This window comes from Leguminivora glycinivorella, chromosome 21 (assembly GCF_023078275.1).
Source record: "Leguminivora glycinivorella isolate SPB_JAAS2020 chromosome 21, LegGlyc_1.1, whole genome shotgun sequence".
Classification (NCBI taxonomy): domain Eukaryota; kingdom Metazoa; phylum Arthropoda; class Insecta; order Lepidoptera; family Tortricidae; genus Leguminivora; species Leguminivora glycinivorella.
The window spans coordinates 2930307-2949934 of NC_062991.1; the positions used below are offsets into that span (position 1 = coordinate 2930307).

General features: G+C 36.6%; 1 protein-coding gene across 1 annotated transcript in view; it reads left to right on the plus strand.

Annotated features, from left to right (window-relative positions):
- LOC125237362 (calsyntenin-1) overlaps positions 1 to 19628 on the plus strand; it is a 572807-nt gene that overhangs the window by 526541 nt on the left and 26638 nt on the right. The window contains 1 exon segment of the mRNA XM_048144366.1: positions 8297 to 8457. Coding sequence (XP_048000323.1) covers positions 8297 to 8457 — 161 coding nt within the window.

Genomic DNA, 19628 nt, shown 5'->3' on the forward strand with positions numbered 1-19628 from the left:
AATTGAAAAAATCAAGATGGCGCCTGTAATGTATGAGAAATCGGTCCTATATCCGATATCGGATCGGATAATGTGAAAACGCACTTAAACTGTAAGTTACTATAGATTTTATATTGAAAGGGTTCATCTCTTAATCAAAGTTAAAACATGAATTCTTTATAATACTGGCCCAATCGCTCTTAAACAACTAAGCTACCTACCGAAGCTTCTAGAGGGTCGCATAGTTGGTTCTAGTCAGATACGTCAAATATTTACATTATTCCTTTAATATCAAAATGCACGGACTTTTTATTCGACCCAGCATCATGTAAAAAAATACGTAAGTAGTAAGTAACTAATTATTTTTTTGTTATTTCACTTTTCTTAACAAATTGCCAATTATAATTATTAATTAGTACGTTCGAACTTGTCTTTCCTATTTACCTTTTATATCTTGTACAAGAATTTTCTTCAAAAAGTTTTAATATTCTTGATACTGGTCAAGTGCTTTCGAAACTTATTCTGACATGAGAGTGATATTTGAGCATTTCTTGTTTTTTTTATTTTGATTTTTTTAGGGAATTTTTGGTCAATTGTACTCAGAATCACGAGTACTTTCAATCTCACTGGGAGACAAAAAATGTCCCAGAATTTTCATACATTTTTGTTACTTTCCTCTTTTGTTACCCCATACAACATGTACTGAAAATGGTAACAAAATAAGAAAAAATCGTCTGGGACAATTTTTTTAACCACTAGGATTGAAAAAGCTAGTGATTCTGAGTAGAAATAGCATACATTTTTTCAAAAATATCACATTTCATACAAGTGGTGAAAAAAAGAAACTCATTTAATTATCAACGTGAAGTTATGCCGGTAGCATGAGTTTTATCTGTCAAAAATCTGGCAGGTCACGCCGCTTGTCAATCAGCCTCCATCAAACTCGTTGTCGAAACAGCAACGTGTAAATCGTCTGCAATAGACGCAAAGGCCTATGATTATGATGATGAAGTTATCAATATGAGCGAAAACACGTTAAAAATAAATAAATAAATAACGAAACGCCTCGAAAGGTAGTCTGGCTCTGTCGCGCCAATACGCAAGAGCGATAGAGATAGATAGCGAAGAGATATTATTGTGAGCGTTTCGTGAGCGTTTGATTCGGCTACGCACAGTGTTCTTTCGACTTGGTCTTCGAATGTCTACTTTGTGTACCTTAATTAGATAAAAGTTTTCGTCGGTAATAATGAGGCGATTTCTCCGAAATCATTAATATACTTGTAGATAAAATAAAAAGAAGAAAATAAGTTCTTGAAAATATAGACAAAGGTCATACAAGTATTATGTTCAGTCTTTCATATAATTCACTCCTCAAATCCTTTCCAATGTAAATTTTTAATAAAAACTTTTTTGTATTTTTTTTTCTCTTGAATAAACGTTTGGTTTGATCCCAATTTAGAAGAATTATGAACTAGAGATTTAAAAAAAATTTAAAATTTAATAGCAAATAATAAATTAAAGTGCCTAAAACATGTGTTTTGAAGTTTTATATAAGCTACTTAAAGTGTTAAATAATAAAAAGCAGCGGAGTGTAGATAAAATTTGTTATGAAATTGGTAACTTAAATTGTTTTATTTTATTCAGTATATGAACTACTTATGACTTACTCATGTATGGATCAGAGTGTTGGGCCCTAAAGGTGACGGATGAAAAGAGATTGCACGTAGCAGAGATGAGAATATTAAGATGGATGTGTGGCGTGACAAGAATGGATAAAATAAAGAATGAGTATATCAGAGGAAGCCGGAAAGTAGCACCGATTGTTGAAAAAGTAAGAGCGAATCGACTAGCATGGTATGGACATGTAATGCGGAGGGATGAAAGGCATGTGACGAGAAAGGTATTACGAATGAATGTGAAAGGTGGTGGAAGTAACGGGAGGGGAAAACCGAAGAAGAAGTGGTTGGACTGTGTGAGACATGATATGGAACTAAAACAAGTTAATGATGAGATGACGAGTGACAGAGATGTATGGAAGAGAAAGACATGCTGCGCCGACCCCAAGTGACTGGGATAAGGGCAAGAGAATGATGAATGATGATGATCAACTACTTATGAATGGAGCAAGGAACCATATTTGTACATTCAAGTATCATGAATATTATTCTCAGATTATTAATTTCTTTTTTAACCTTTAAAGCGGGTGATAGAAGTACGAGCAAGACTTAGTCGAACGTCAGCAAGTACGCGTACTTATGGCTCGACGACTTTTTTCGATTGTAAGTCGCCGTACGCGTACTTGCTTTGCTCGTACGTCATTAACTTTAGAGGTTTAGACTTTGTTTATCTGTAGACCCTAACCTTCCTCCTAAAATTCAATCTAGATCCTACCCAGCAGAACAATAAGTTTTAGACATCTAAATCCACCCATAAAATATGTCCCGCAAAATGCATTGGCGTTCTGCGGGCAATATAAATCGTGGAGATGACATTTTTATCAACCTCCGTACAGTCTCGGCTGCAGCGACTTAGGGCTGCCACGTAACAATAGTGCATTTCCATTAAAACTTTAAAATACGTGATATATTACCCCTAGATCAACCCCTTCCCTCCTCGGAGAAATATGGCGTGTGTGTGATTTGTATGATAGCCTAGAAACTTGTCACTGCAGTACCACGATTTCGTTTTCTTTCAACCCCTTAATTTCTGTGTCCTCCTCTATAACTCCACTGTAAGATAAAGGGTCAGTTGTGAAGCGATGGGCTAGCCAATTGTCACTGCAATATCACGATTTCATTTTCTTTTGACCCTCTAATTGCTAAGATAGGAACGAAAACTTGTGCAGTTTCGTGTGCCTAATATCTTTTTTTTTGGGAATACAGGCATACGTCCTGAGCGCATTGAAATATAACTATTTGAATAATAAATCTTATCTTTCTAGTGAATATCCTTTGTGGCAACCTTGAAAACTGCAAGCCGTTGACATCCCCGGGATTCTTGTGATAAAAAGCTTAAGTTTCTTAGCACAACTTAGTCACTTAACCTATTTAGACCGGGGAGCTATATTTCTAGCTTGTTTAAGTTTTTATTGGAGATAATTCAGAAACAAACTTTGTTTAGCCTTTATTTCTTAGGGGAATACTTCTTTGTCACCATGGTAACGGTTGCTATGGTAACTTGATAAAGTAATCTTTTGAAGAATGACGGAAAGAAATCGAATGACGGAGATCGGATCTAGTGCGTAAATTAACATATAAATAGTTCTACGGCTCCTACGGACGATATTTTTACAAGTTCGGATCACATTCTGCTAACTCGCTCACAGTCAAAGCCAAAATATGCTTTAATCAAATACTGCCCCCACATAACGTGGGATAAGGGTAGGAGGAAGAAGAAGAAATAGGCTTACGATAAGCACTTTGAAACCATGCCACTAGAAAATCCGCCAAAGGTCTAAATATTTTTCAAAACAATCCCTCTCCCCCGTATCCCGAAATCGACTTCAAAATTCAACCATTTACACGCGCCCACATCTGTACGTAATCGCTTTATGTAACCAGGTGCGGGTTCGATCCCCGGTCGAGCTGTGAACGACGGTTTCCCAGAATTCTCCGATTTGTGGCGAGAATTGTACGGATTTGGAGTCTTGTTCGTTTCGGCGATTATTTAGGGCTGTTGAAATTCGAATTGGATTGGCGTTGGTTGAGCGAGTGGGAAATGTTTTTACAATTTGTCCATGTCCAAAACTTCTAATGATCAAGGGTAAGATTATTAAAAAAGATCTTTAAATTAAGCCTCATGGTAAAAATTTTGGATAAGAAAAAAATATGATGTTATTGCTGGCCAGTCCGTTTTGGTACCACTACGCTGCTCTGTACAGGGTTAAACCATTTGCAGCAAGACGCGCCCAAAGTCAAGAGAATTGTCAATTTTCATCTTGAACTCATTAAATAATTGGCCTAATGGTGACAGAATGATCCATGAACTCTTTTTGACTTGGCGCTTGTCGCCTTGATTCGTATAAAAAAATCAGGGTACGTAGCCGAATGGCACAAACGCTCACGAAACGCTCACGAAACGAAACGCCCGTAGATATATATCTCTATCGCTCTTGCGTATTGGCGCGACAGAGCCAGACTACCTTTCGCGGCGTTTCGTTTTCGTTTCGCGTCGCAGAAATTCTATTCGGCTGCGGGGCCTGGTATGAAAAAGTTTAAAATATATCGGTACGTAGAAACATTGATTCGTATGGACACAATATATTCATGTGAACACATTATATATTATGCAATGTAATCACTTAGTTTGTGATCTTATCAACCGAACCAATGAATATTGAATGATCAATATTTTGAAGTGCTTGATGATATTTTAATAGAACCACTCAATGAAATGTATTGGTTATTAAATGAAAATGAAAATGTGTGATCTGAGACAAAAACAAAGACATTATGTTTGAGCCGGAACCCAAACATTAAATAAAACAGTTTTTAAAATATTACCAATTTTAATGGCTTTTCAATACAATGAATAGGTTCTAGTCTAGGACACGTATCGGAGAGAGATTTTGGTTAGAAAAAAAAAGGGACGCTAGTGCCGTGCACCTTGCTTTTACCTATACTTCGTTTCTTTTAAGATTAGAATTATCTGTCAAACGGGTAAACAATACTATGTACATAAGTTCCAAGAAATCAGTGCTATCGGCCGAAATCGAAGAAGGAAGGTCTACGACCACTGCTTCTTTGTTTACCCGTTTGACAGATAATTCTAATCTTAAAAGAAACGAAGTATACTGCAGAGCATCCATATTAATATTATAAATGGGAAAGTGTGTCTGTTTGTTTGTCCGTCCGGCAAAACGGAGCGACGAATTGACGTGATTGAAGGTATAGTGACGCGAAGGGGAAACTGTGGCGCTTCAGTCCTCATTCTTATTGGTCCGGCAGGTCGAGGCCGCCGCAGCTCATTGGATGAGCGGGGTGACCGGAGGTTGCCAGTCATGGCGTTAACTAGAAATGGAATTTACTAGTAACAGTACTGTCATTTATTTATTGAAGTGTAAAATATCGTACATAGTTTGCGTGTAACATTAAAATTAAAAAAAAAACCCCGACCGCGACATAGTGGACTGATTTTACACCACAAGGAGTTGTTTAGTAGATTATTGTGACAAGATATGTGAAACCAATGGTTTAAAATATTGTAATACCTAAAATGAATGTTAATACGCACTGTAACTAGTAGTAGTACATGGACATGTAATTTTAAATTATCAATAAATTATTATGAATTATGATTTTCATGAAACGTGGCTAAGAACACTCCCGACTAACTCGGCTTTCAAACAAAAAAACTAAATCTAAATCGGTTCATCCGTTCGGGAGCTACGATGCCACAGACAGACACTCACACAGACAGACAGACAGACCGACAGACACGTCAAACTTATAACACCCCGTCGTTTTTGCGTCGGGGGTTAAAAATACGAACGAAACGAAATAAAGATAATTTACACTGAGTTCATCACCAGTGGTCACGGAAGCTATTAGCTATTAGTTTCAGCATAATGCCAACGAAGAAATTTGAAAAAGATTATAGCTAACCCACCCGAAATATATGCTTTAGAAATTTCTTTTATGATATAGGCAGCAAACGAGCAGACGAATGTTCGGGGTAAAGAAGTAAACAAAAATTATTCACTTTGTGAAAGTTTGGTCCACACCGTTTCCCTGGTGTCAACATTTTAATCTCTGGTTCCCAAAATAACACAAGATTTAAACATTTTTTTATTTTTATTTTTTTCTAGTCCTCCCCCTTCTTTAGTACTTGAACTATAAATCTTCCCCTTTTTTCCGTAGTCCGTTCCGTAGTCAACTAGGAACCCTTATAGTTTCGCCATGTCTGTCCGTCCGCGGGTAATCTGTGACCGTTGGCACTAGAAAGCTGAAATTTGGTACCAATATGTATATTAATCACGCCGACAAAGTGGTAAAAGAAAAAGTGGAAAAAAATGTTTTGTTAGGGTACCCCCCTACGTGTAAAGTGGGGACTGTTTTTTTTTTCATTCCAACCCCAACGTGTGATATATTGTTGGATAGGTATTTAAAAATGAATAGGGGTTTACTAACATTGTTTTTGGATAAAAGTAATATTTTCGGAAATAATCGCTCCTAAAGTAAAAAAAAAGTGTCCCCCCCCTCTAACTTTTGAACCGTATGTTTAAAAAATATGAAAAAAATTACAAAAGTAGAACTTTATAAAGACTTTCTGGGAAAATTATTTTGATCTTGATAGGTTGGACACAGTTTTAAAAAAAAAATACGGGAAACTACACCGAGCGTAACCCGACACGGTCTTGGCCGGTTTTTTTAGTTCTTGAGAATACCATTAAATTTACACACCTGAGCGCTCATCTCGCTCGATGTGTGAGCTGTGCTATCAGAACCCTATATTTCCAATAGCCTTAGGAAAGGTTCTTGCCTTCGTGAAAGTAGTTTTATTGCCTCTAAAGGTTTTCCTGGGAATCTCAGAGTGTTTACTCGGCACTTATCTAACCTTTCTGAAAGTAGGCCAATTTAGGGGTTTAAAGATTGGGTGTTACGTAAGGACTGAGGATGCTTATGTGGGTGGTGAAAATTTATGTGTCAGTTGTGATAACAAAATGAGGAATGCGCTCCCACCATCGGTGTACCCAGAAAAATACGACCTAAGGCCTCATTTAGACGGCGTGCGAACTCGCATGCGATTTTAGTTACATTGCGGGCTGTTACAACAACGGGGGTAGGTACAAGTTTGCACAGCCATCAAATACCGCAATGTAATAAAACTCGTATGCGAGTTCTCGTACCATCTAAATAGGCCCTTAGTCTCTTTAAAACAAGAGTGGCTATTACTAAATCGGTGAGCTCCATCTTAGACTCTGTCTTCACTTTGCATCAGGTGCGACTAGGGTCAATCGCCGATCAGGCCACAAAAAAAATCTGCAGTGTGTATTTTTCCAGATGAAAACTGGTTTGAATGCTAGGAAACGATTCTAAATACATACATTAATATCCCAGTAAGAATGTTTAGAGAATTAGAAAACTTGCAGATTGAAAAGTTATTGCACTTCAAAAACTATTGTTTTTTGTTAGGCCTACCCGATCTGTGAGGTAATAGATATCTACCAATAAGTAATTGTGTAGAAACGGTTATAACATTAATTGGGATACCATATTATCTGATCGATGTTATATTGCAGAATTTTTGGTAAAATAGGCGTTTTGTGATGATTGGTAAATCGCAGTTTGAATTTATTTGTAAAACTTTGTTGCCCTCCAAAAACCCACTCCGTGATTCCTCACTGAGATATTTCCATATTTTGTAGATACTTTCATATGTGATGACTGGTAAATCACAGTCTCTTGATAACAAATTGTTGAACTACAGTAACTTTTTTTTTTTAATTTTGCGTTAGCGATGTCAAGAATAAACGAAGACCATCTAAACAAAGTAATAACCCACCTAGGTAATATCTACCATGCAGTAATGCGTGTAGAAACTGTTATGGCACCATTATGTGGGTTCCGGTCGGGCATTATTTTGCAGCATATTTTGGAGTCATTTTATATGAAATGGGCGACGTGATGAATGCTAATTTATAATTTGTCAGTGTCAAAGATTATTGACACAATTTTTTGCGTGTTTCCTTGACCTCGTTTCCAGGCCTTCCCAATTTTGAGCGACTTACGAGGTTATTAAAAAATATTGAGAAAAAAATTGTGTTTACTTCGTCAGATATAATTTTCAAGTTATTGTAGGATAAATACAAATGTCCGACGCCTTAAAAACCACGTAGAAGTATTGCTTTTATGTACGTAACTTTCCCTGTCCAATTATTCGTACTAAGATTTATGTCCTGAATGCGTAGAAATTTTATAATAAGTAAACCAAAACTAGTAACGCAACGTCATTATATAGGATTTAACAGTTGCATGTTGAAATTATTTTTAACATACACTGACTGAAGATACTTCAGTGATCATCCTCCTTGCGCTATCCCGGCATTTGCCACGGCTCATGAGAGCCTGGGGTTCTCTTGAACAACTAATCCCAAGATTTGGCAATACTTTTCGAAAGCAATTGTTATCTGACCTTCCAACCCGAAGGGTAACTATAGGCCTTATTGGTATTAGTCCGGTTTCCTCAAGATGTTTTCCTTCACGGAAAAGCGACTGGCAGATATCAAATGACATTGACACATGACAATATCAAGCGACAAAAGCTCATACCAAACATAAACCTTACCTAAGACTAATTTAAATCTTCTTTGTTCCAGACGTACCATACTTGGAGCTGGCGGAACCCGACGAAGGCTACCACGGCCTGATCCGGGAGAATGAGACCCTGGTGGAGGTGACCCCTGCCATCAGGGCTAGGGGACCTCTGTGCTCGTTCCTGATACTGAACAATAAGCACCATGGAGAAGCACCGTTCGAGGTAAGTCCTTGGTAGTAGTCTGTAAGGTCTGATCCGGGAGAACGAGACCCTGGTGGAGGTGACCCCTGCCATCAGGGCTAGGAGACCTCTGTGCTCGTTCTGTAATCATCTTTTACAGGCCTTAAGAATGTTGCCAGTATAACAGTATAATGCAGGAATTCGAGCCAATCGTGTTTATTGCCAACGATATAGTCAAAGCTCGTCGTCTTTACACATATAACTTAGGCGTTAAGTCCGCTATTTGTACTCTTTTTTTGTAAATTTGTGCAATAAAGTTTAAATAAATAAATAAGTCATATAACAAAACATGGAACTTAACGTCACTTGTAGAGAGGTATAATCGCGTCTAAAAATGGTTAAGACGGGACACTTCATTCGATTCCTTTCATCGCTGAAGATGCGTGGGTATGAGAGGGTGTCTAATGGCACAATTTGCCTTTAATATGACAGTGGTATTATTGCTTTCCCTTTTCTAGTTTTTTTTTCCTTTTTATAATAAACAAAGTATTTATAGCAAATATTTTATAGGTCATTTATTAGTACATCATTTTCTGTTATTTATTTCTAGCTTTTCGTCACAAAATGATTATTATGCGTCACAAAATGTAAATTCTTTAACTGAAATTTTCATTGCGAATTGACTTCATATGACGTCAGTAAGCCATGTTCTTTTCTCTCCAAAACTGCTTAATAAACCGCCCCTTTTCACGCTCGGATCCCTACAATATAAAGAAATACCTTTCTATCGCCCTTTCAGAACCTTCTGGGCGGTTCGATATAGCTTCATTTGATGCCTTTCATGCCACAAGGGAGTTTGTTAGTTTTGTGCTCTTGTGGCCGAATGGCAATGCGTTGGTTAGAATGGGTCTTCTTATTAAAGAACGGTCTTTTATTTCGCAAATACATTCACAGAAAGTAATTTGTTTTATGTAGAAGTAGAAGATAATGACAAGATTACGACAATAGATAAACTTATGAACAACCAGAAAATTATACACCGACTAATCGTTAGGTATTTATGTGCAATTCCCGAAAAGTTTGTACATTTGGATCACGTCTCCGATTTGGATAAAAATTGGTAGGGTGATAAACTCCATGATGCTGAGCAAGATCCACTAGGTTTCTCAAAATGTCCTATGTAGTTTGTATGAAACCTTCCTTTTTTGTTACCAGATTTCTATACATTTTCGGTAACAAAAAAGGAAAGTTTCATCCAATCAACCTAGGACATTTTGGGACTCTATCAGCCTACCAATTTTTATCCAAATGGCCAACTTACTGTCGTGGTTCAGGGATTTTATCAAATCCCTGAACAAATCTAGTGAAATGGCGAAACGTGGCTTGTCTATTGGCCGATTTTGTGATTTCACTAAACAGAGTCAGGGAAATAGTCAAATGACTGAAATTTTCTAGAGAAATGATGAAATGGATTCGCCATTTTGGCATCTTGCGTGATTTGATCATATCCCTTAGAGATTTGATCAAACCTCTGTTTTGGCCATTTCCCTGCGACATATACAAACTTATCGGGAATTGCTGTTATAAGAGTTAAGTACATTGTATACTGTATAGTTATACATATCGTACATATATTAATATTTAGCCATAGTATGGTTCGAGCCATAGTATGGTTCGACCAAACGTTGAAACGCGGCGTGTGCGATCTGGTGTACGACTCTTTTTATTTTTAATTAACTTAGTGTGTTCTGTTTATGTTTCGATCACAGTCTGTTGTTATTTTTCTTGTAACGTTTTCACTTTCTTAACTGTTCGACCACGTTCTTGTATGTGATTTGTATTTCTTCTGTCTGTTACCCTCCGTGAATCTTTCTCACTTGATGGTCTCATCGGAGGATCAGCGCTGGAAGTCACCAGCAACACGCTGAGATGAGGCCATTTCGTGGCACTTCATTCCTTTCTGTCTTGTTGTTATTATGTCTATTTTGTCTTGCCTGTGTTCACGAATAAATGTTGATTCTATTCTATTCTATTTAAATCGCTACCGAAAACCGCTCTCTAATAATTATATTTGGTACTCAAAGTCTATGTTTTTGTAATAAACTGCGAAGTCATTGTTGATTGAAAGACAGTATTAAGGGTCAATTGCACCATCCACTTAACTCAAGGTTAGTGGGCTGTCAACTGTCAAATTACATATAAAATGGTGGGTTAACCATTTTCGGTGGCGCAAGTGGCCCTTAGTGTCTTATTATAGGCCAAAAGATTCGTACCGCAAAACTTATTTCTTGAAGTAGGAAATCGTCAGACATTTTGAAAACTATTACATGATAAAGGCGATCAGCGGGCCGATTTTTGAGTCTCACGCGTTCGAATTCAGAAAACTGTCACTGAAAATAATAAGCAAGTCACCGTTTTCAACCGGTATTTTAGTGACAAAATCCCGTATGCGAGATTCAAAATTCGCCCCCCAGAAGCCAAACAGAAACTTAAATAAATCAATATTGTAATCAAAAGGTTTAAACTGAATAATGTTCACAACTTTAACTGCGACTCCTATTTTAACTAATTTCCAATACAACAGTTTACCTAACAACTTGTAAACTTAGGAAGCTAACCACTTTAACTCGATCTATCCTAGACACTAATACCCTAAGCATCCTATTATTGGCATAGTTCAAGTTCCAGGGGGGTTACCATGACGTGCTAAAGCCGTTCAGTTTAGGTTGAGAGAAAGGGACGAAGCTATAGCAGTTCCATAGCTCCGTCCCTCTCTCTCAACCTAAACTGAACGTCTTTAGTACGTCATGGTAAACCCCCAGGACTCATTTTAATTGAATCCAGTACTCTCAATATCCAGAGTACTCGCCAACGTCTCAGTCGCTTGCGCTCTGTAAGCGTATCGTCTCTCTATCTATCACTCTTCTGTAGTGGTGGCAGTGGCACACTCGGACACTGGCTATCAAATATATGAAAGAGGCGCGTTCCTACGCACACAGTCTAAGCTCGTGTATAGTGAGAGATAAAACAACCAGTGTTCATGTTCGGTCAACAAGTTTTTTGGTTAAAATAGCGCCTACGCGCGTTTTGGTTCAAACAACAAGTTTGATTTTGTTAAGTGTAACTAGTACATTCTACAAGTTACTTCGCATTTGAATCAACAAGTCAAGTTTCAAGTTTCAAGTTTCTTTATTTGGCCAAGTAACAAAACACGTTACATCTAGCAAGTCAATTACAGGTCATTGCTAAAACTAATCATGCAATGTCTTAAAATAGCTTATATAAAACAAAGATATAATTCATATAAGATGTACATTATTTTTATTTTCTCAGTAAATTTATTGATTGAATAGAACGGATTACATTGAAAGAAACGTTTCAGTTTATTTTTAAATTCCGTACATGTTAAATTTATTACGTTTACAGGCAGTAAATTATAAAGAGTAACTTTTAAGGAGATACCTTGTTTAAATGTTTTGACTAACTTTGTTGCAGGAACGCATAGCTTATACTTATTTCGTGTGTTATATGTATGAATGTCCTTTCGCGTTCTAAAATCATTCTTACTTTTGTGTATGTACAATGAAATTACTGTCATGATTCGACTTTTTATAAAGAATTCTCTAACGGAAGTGCCTTTGCGTAGATTGTATACAATTCTCACTGAATGTTTTTGAGATATAAGAATTCTTTTTATTCCAACTGCGTTGCCCCAAGTAGTTACAGCATAATTTAGATGAGCGTGAACTAGAGCATAGTAAGCCGATATAAGTGTTGTACGATTGATTAAGGGTCTTAGTTTTAATAGTGCATAATTTCCTGAAGCTATTTTGTTACAAATTTTGTCAATGTGAAATGAGTGACTTAACTTATTGTCAATATGATATCCTAAAAATATTGTGTTAGTTACGTTTACTAATCCTATCTCACTAATATTTATACTATCAATTATATTTTTATTATGGTATGTCAATAATGTAGTTTTGTTAGAGTTTAAAATGATTCCGTTAGCATTGAACCATTCTCCAAGCGTTTTCATGATATTTTTGATATTCTGTTCCAGTTTGTCTAGGTTAGTCTCTTTTAAGCCCACATGTGTGTCATCTGCAAATAGGGTAACCATAGCGTAATTCATGGCGGATGCATTCCGGTAAATTATTAAGTCGATTTTATAAAATTAAGCAACATGACACATATTTTTTTAAAAATATGTTTGGCTGATTCAATCAAATATCTTTTAACAAGTTTGATCTTGTTGTTCGTACAAATTTAACTTGTATCATCAATATTGTGATTTATTCCGTTTACTATAATACTTTTGTTTCAAACGGATAAAGCCTGTTGCGGCTAAAGTCGAACTTGTTAAATTCACAATGCAAATTTCTCTCAGTGTAGGCGAACGCGTATGTACCATGCATGTAAGAGTGAGATATGACAGGTCGATTGGTAGCGTTCTTGACAGGCGGTAACTGTGAGGTAACCGAGAGCGGACGACACTTTTAGCGGTAGTTAAGGCACTGGTCCCACCGCGAGCTAGTAAGCAGGGATGTAACGGAGTTCTGCTTCTGCTTCCGTTACTGCGGAACTTCCGTTTTGTTTTACACATCCGCTTCTGTTCCGGTTCTGTTATTTTTCAAACGGAAGTTATAACGGATGTCGGAACCTAGCGCGACGGTGGGACATGAGCGGCGTACATCAAAGACCAACAGGTCTATACCTATCATTCGCTCATCTCTCCGCTTGCCACGTGCTGCGATACTAAACATTAATCGCTTCATTCCATTGCGCGCCAATATTTGTCCTGTCCACCTAGTTAGTAGCGAGTGAACAACTATTCAGTGGTGCAGGGCTTATCTACGATCCCCTTAGAAGCTCCCCTTAGATTTGTTTATTAAATACAGTTTACTTCTTTTACAATCACTCCATTTAATTTAAAAATTTAATTGTGTGCTAACAATTACACATATAATTTTTACTGGTTAGTTTTGGATTGTATTATACTACCTACGAGTAAGTTTTCTTTTTCGTTTCTAAAACCTTTTACGGCATAATAAAGGTTTAAAAGGATTCTTATGTGATTTTTAGTGATTACCTAAACAACAAACAATCTTAAAGTTCAAGGTGATTTAAATTTTTGGATTGTAATGAATGATATACTTAAGATAAAATATCAGGTAACTTTTCTTTTCGTTTTTAAAACCTAAGTGGGCCTAAAGGCTGATTACAAACTGCTGATTACAGGCTGAACAGTAAACACCTAAAAGTTCTAGGTAACTTAATTAGTTTTGGTTTATGTTATACCTATGTGGTATTTTTTCATTTCGTTTTTAACATCTATAACTTCCGCTTCTGGTTCCGGTTCCGCTTCTGCTTCCGTTAAACTAAATTCAAAACTTCCGCTTCCGCTTCCGGTTCCGTTAAAACCACATCCGTTACATCCCTGCTAGTAAGCTATGAGCTATCGGCTATAAAAACGAACAAAAGATAATCACTCTGGTGTAAATAAAAGAGACACGGCGATGTTTATAGTTACTCGCCCAGCGTTGAGCTATCAATATCGCTGTGTCTCTTAGCTTAGCTCATAGCTTACTAGCTCGCGATGGAACCAGTGCCTATGGAGTGGCAATAACAGTGCGATAGTACTCTTTATTGTACGCTTTTCGGTGAAGGAAAACATCGTGAGAAAACCGGACTAATTCCAATAAGGTCTAGTTTATCCTTCGGGTTGGAAAGTCAGATGGCAGTCGCTTTCGTAAAAACTAGTGCCTACGCCAAATCTTGGTATTAGTTGGCAAAGCGGACCCCAGGCTCCCATGAGCCGTGGCAAATGCCGGGATAACGCAAGGAGGATGAGTACTCTTTATTATACTGCGTCTTGTCTGTAGTGGTGCGACTAAGCCAGACTGCGTTTAGATCGGAGCGCAGCGTCAAAGATTGTCACTTTGTTTAGGCCTTGTGTACTGAATACCAATTACCAATTTTACTTGACCTCTGTAACCTTAGTAACTATACATAGTGATCGTTCTCAGTTATACTGGTTGCGAACAACGAGAATAGTGAAGGCTTTTGAGAGGCCATCGGATCTCCTTTGGGATATGAGTGGACGGAAAGCTTTGCGCAACTGGATTGCAGTTGCTTTATTATATTATAAAGTTGATTTACAAGCTAATGAAATTATAATTTTAATTTTTTTTTTATACTACGTCGGTGGCAAACAAGTATACGGTCCGCCTGATGTAAAGCGGTCACCGTAACCTATGGACGCCTGCAACTCAAACAGTGTCACATGCGCGTTGCCACCCCATTAGAAACTTGTACACTCCCTTTTGCTGTGTTAAGTACACAGCAAAAAGGAGTGTACAAGTTCCAAGGAGGGTTCGGGTTGCCGACGACTCAAAGGACAATAGACGGAACAAGTTAGTTCCGTAAGTCCTCCCGTCATCAGCACACCGCACCCTCGTTGAGCTCTGGCAGCCTTACTCACCGGCAGGAACACAACACTATGAGTAGGGTCTAGTGCTATTTGGCTGCGGTCTTCTGTAAGGCGGAGGTACTTCCCCAGTTGGGCTCTGCTCTAGATTCGAGCGAGACGATATCCGCTGTGCTGTGCCCTACCACACAAAGCGGAATATCATTCGCTATGCTCTACCTCCTATAAAGAGTATCAACGAAATACCGGTTAATAGGGATATCTGAGGTGAATAGGGACAAAACTGAAAATACTCAAACTTATGAAACCCGTCCTAAAATATTGGCTGAAATTAAAAGAACCAGCCTTTGCATAGTGACTTTTTATGTCATAATGAACAATTTTTACTAAAGGACCAATGCTGAAATCGCGAAAAAATTTAGCTGTTCCATAGAAATGACCCCGGGCATCAAGTCAGTCAGAATGTGTGGAGCAGGCATTATTTTTTTTTTCCCCTCACTAGCTCAGAAACACGTGTTTTGTCCTTTAATACCAGCGGGTAAAAACGCATTTTATCCACTAGTGGGTAAAGTAATTTGACCTTGAATAAAGTCAAATTAACTGTTTTAAAACTGATAAAAGTAGGTGAATCTAGTAATAAAGATGATTTACCACCTGTGGAACTACTGGAAGTAGTGATAAACGCATTTTTTGCGTTGTGGTTTCCTCGCTATAGTGAGGGGAAAATTTTTGTGTTACACTCGGGTGCAAATGTATTTTACTTCTCGTGTGTTAAATTACAACTTTGCCCCCTTGTATAACAAATAACTATTACTATTTCAGCATTGGCCTAATAATACAAGTTATTCATTAGTTTTGCTAGTTCTTACAAAATTACCCTGTATTAATGCAAGCAAGATGTACAGATGTGGGATATGGGTTAAATTGTGGTGTAGACGAGAGGCTGGCAACCTGTCCCTGCAATGTCACAGTTTGGTGTTCTTTCAACCCATTATTTGGAGTGGCACTGAAACTTGAGTAGTTTGCTCTGCCCTTTATGAGATACAGGGGTGTTTCTATGTATGTATAGTATGAATTTTTTGAAACGAACGTTTCTAAACAAAGGCATTGTTCCTTTTGTGTTGAGCAAGAGCTTCTGTTTTACGCCGCGCTAAGACAACAAGAAGCTTAACTGTATCCGGATAATTGTAAGGTTCAAATCTGAGCAACATCAAATTTGAGATAGATTGTTTTGGAAATGTGAAGCGATAGACCACACCGGTATAGTTGCAAATATACAGCGCTTCTAATACTTTGATACTTGGTGGTGGTGGTGTAAGTAATGAAACACGTATATCACTGTTATTTTTTATTAATGATTTTGTTAACAATCAACAATTGTATATAGTAATATATAAATAACAATATCACAGTAAATAACAAACGAGAAGCGCACGATGTCTGCTGTACAAAGCGACTGACGCCTAGATATTTACGTTAGGGTCACCAAAATGCTCCCCACTTCTTATATGCTTCATTTATTCTTTTAGCAGGTAAAATAAATGTGGTCGGCTTCATTCAAGTTTGGGATAAGTACTGCATTCCTTACAAACGAAACATGTAAACATAACAATGGCGGTCAGATTGAAAAACCTTATCAGTGTTTATTGTCACTTTGCGACGACACCTTAACCCATTCAGGGCCATCAACTCAGCTTATGAGTCATGGTGGAACAGTTCCGCAGGGCCGATGACTCATGTGAGTCCTAAATAAATTCTGATTTAAACATAAACAAAACGTAATATAACGTAATAATGTAAGTATAGTTTGAGCTAACAACCATTTTCATAAGGTAATAATGAAAAAAAAATCTAAACATGTTTTTTTTTAGTGAAATGGGGTCGAGAATATTCAAGTTTGGTTTACTATAAGTGTAATATAGTAAATATTCTGAAATTCGAGATACATATTTGTTCCAAGCAAATGGATGAATCCACATTTCAAAAATATAAATAATACATATATGCCTGAAGTTATAGACCAGGGATGTAACGGAGCTCTGCTTCTGCTTCCGTTTCTGCAGAACTTCCGTTTTGTTTTAGACATCCGCTTCTGTTCCGGTTCTGTTATTTTTCAAACGGAAGTTATAGCGGATGTCGGAACCTAGCGCGACGGTGAGACATGAGCGGCGCAAATCAAAGACCAACAGGTTTATACCTGTCATTCGCTCATCTCTCCGCTGCCACGTGCTGCGATACTAAACATTAATCGCTTCGCTTCATTTCATTGCGCGCCAATATTTGTCCTGTCCACCTAGTTAGTAGCGAGTGAACAACTATTCAGTGGTTGTTTATTAAATACAGTTTACTTCTTTTACAATCACTCCATTTAATTTAAAAATTTAATTGTGTGCTAACAATTATACATATCACGTTTACTGGTTAGTTTTGGATTATATTATACTACCTAACGAGTAAGTTTTCTTTTCGTTTCTAAAACCTTTTACGGCATAATAAAGGTTTAAAAAGATTCTTATGTGATTTTAGTGAGTAAACAACTAAACATCTTAAAGTTCAAGGTGATTTAAATATTTGGATTGTAATGAATGATATACTTAAGATGGTATACTTACTGATATAATCAGGTAACTTTTCTTTTCGTTTTTAAAACCTAAGTGGGCCTAAAGGCTGATTTACAAACTGCTGATTACAGGCTGAACAGTAAACACCTAAAAGTTATAGGTAATTTAATTAGTTTTGGTTTAGCTTATACCTATGTGGTATTTTTTCTTTTCGTTTTTAACATCTATAAGTTCCGCTTCTGGTTCCGGTTCCGCTTCTGCTTCCGTTAAACTAAATTCAAAACTTCTGCTTCCGCTTCCGGTTCCGTTAAAACCACATCCGTTACATCCCTGTTATAGACCCGACTCAAGGTATGGGTCACCGTGGCCTGGCGCTACTTGTAAAATCTACACATTATTTTCATAGCACGCAATAATAAACTTTATTGCATTGTTTTAAAGCTTATTTCATGACGAAATTCGTTGCAAATTGTACCATTTTACAACGGATTACTGTTTGGATGGCAGCAAGCAACATTTCTAAGAGCCAAACATATTACCATGCTATATTTTTTTGTTTCATTACAAAAACAGGGCAGCTTAAACAGTCACAAACTAAATAGTAATTATTGTATTATCATAAAAGTGTGTGACAAATATTTAGAAGACAAGTTTTTTTCTAAACATTTGCGTGGTGTTTATAACAGTTTTTAAGTGCTCTATTGTTTCTATTATAATGACGTTTACCAAAACAAAGATCATGACAGGCCACATGTAAGATTATCGGTGACACTTTGCCAATAAACAATGAATGCACCTGAGCGGCGGCGGATTAAGCGGTCGTCTCATCCTTCACGTGGTATTTTTGACAAAAACTCAAGAAATTATTTTTCCCATACCCTTTATTAGGATGTATGTTAGAGTAATATGGAAAATTCTATTTAGTCACGATTTATTCGTTGGCGACTTTATACTCGTCCCAGTGCTCTTCAGTGATTTCGTATTTTGTGATTTTTGTGACCTTGGCTATGGATGACTAGAAATATACATAATCACGCGCTAAGTTGCGAAATTTCATTATAAATATTTTTTAAATACTTTTCTGAACCGTATAATTAATTAATTACATGAGAATAACAGCATCCTCTCGAACCCTATGAAAGGAACAAAACAAGCACTGTTGGACATATTATCCGAACACACATTTGAAAAAAAATACTACACTGACGAAAATGGCAGAAGCGAAGAACTGCAAAGTACTGCGATTACCTCCCTATTATTGCATACTAAACCCTATCGAACTCATGTGGAGCCTTGTGAAAAGAGACGTTAGGAAGCTGAATACCAACCCTAAATTCAGTGATGGGGTTTTGAATATAATAAGGGACGTTGTATTAAAAACGAACATTCATTGGAAAAATTGCTGCAAACATGTGCACACTGTAGAAAAGAATATGGCTAGAAATTATAGCCACCCGCCGGTGGTTATTCATGTTTCGGCCTCAGACGGTGACTCGACTGAAAGCGAAATCGAAACAGCGATAAGTTAAAATTATTTTGTATTAGTTCTATAATTATATTAAGTATCGTTTTAGTTGCTCGCGCTTTATTTATAAATGTTAAATGTTGATTTATGTAATTGTAAGGAAATCATTTATTTAAGTTTTATACTGAACGTATTTATCATATATTTATAACTATTAATTACTAGATTTATATGTATGCTTGTAATAGAAATGTATGATTTAATTAAGATGTGCTTACAGTTCAGTTATATCTTATTATACTATTTTATTTATGATTGTTAGTGAATATGAAACTTGTTTTATTTAATTAACTATATACACATTTTTTTCGTACTGTATTATTTATACTTTGAAATTTAGATTTATTGTAACTAAAGTATTTATTTTATTTGTTTTTTACAGTAGTTATTACAATTTAAAAATGTTTATTGATTTTTTTATATTCCTAATTGTTAGACAAACATTCCTAATAATTTAGATTACGGTTTGTTTAGTTATTTATGTTATTTTATGTATCAAGATTTTTTTTTATGTACCTTATATATACATATATGTAATTAATTATTTATATATTACTATATACAATTGTTGATTGTTAACAAAATCATTAATAAAAAATAACAGTGATATACGTGTTTCATTACTTACACCACCACCACCAAGTATCAAAGTATTAGAAGCGCTGTATATTTGCAACTATACCGGTGTGGTCTATCG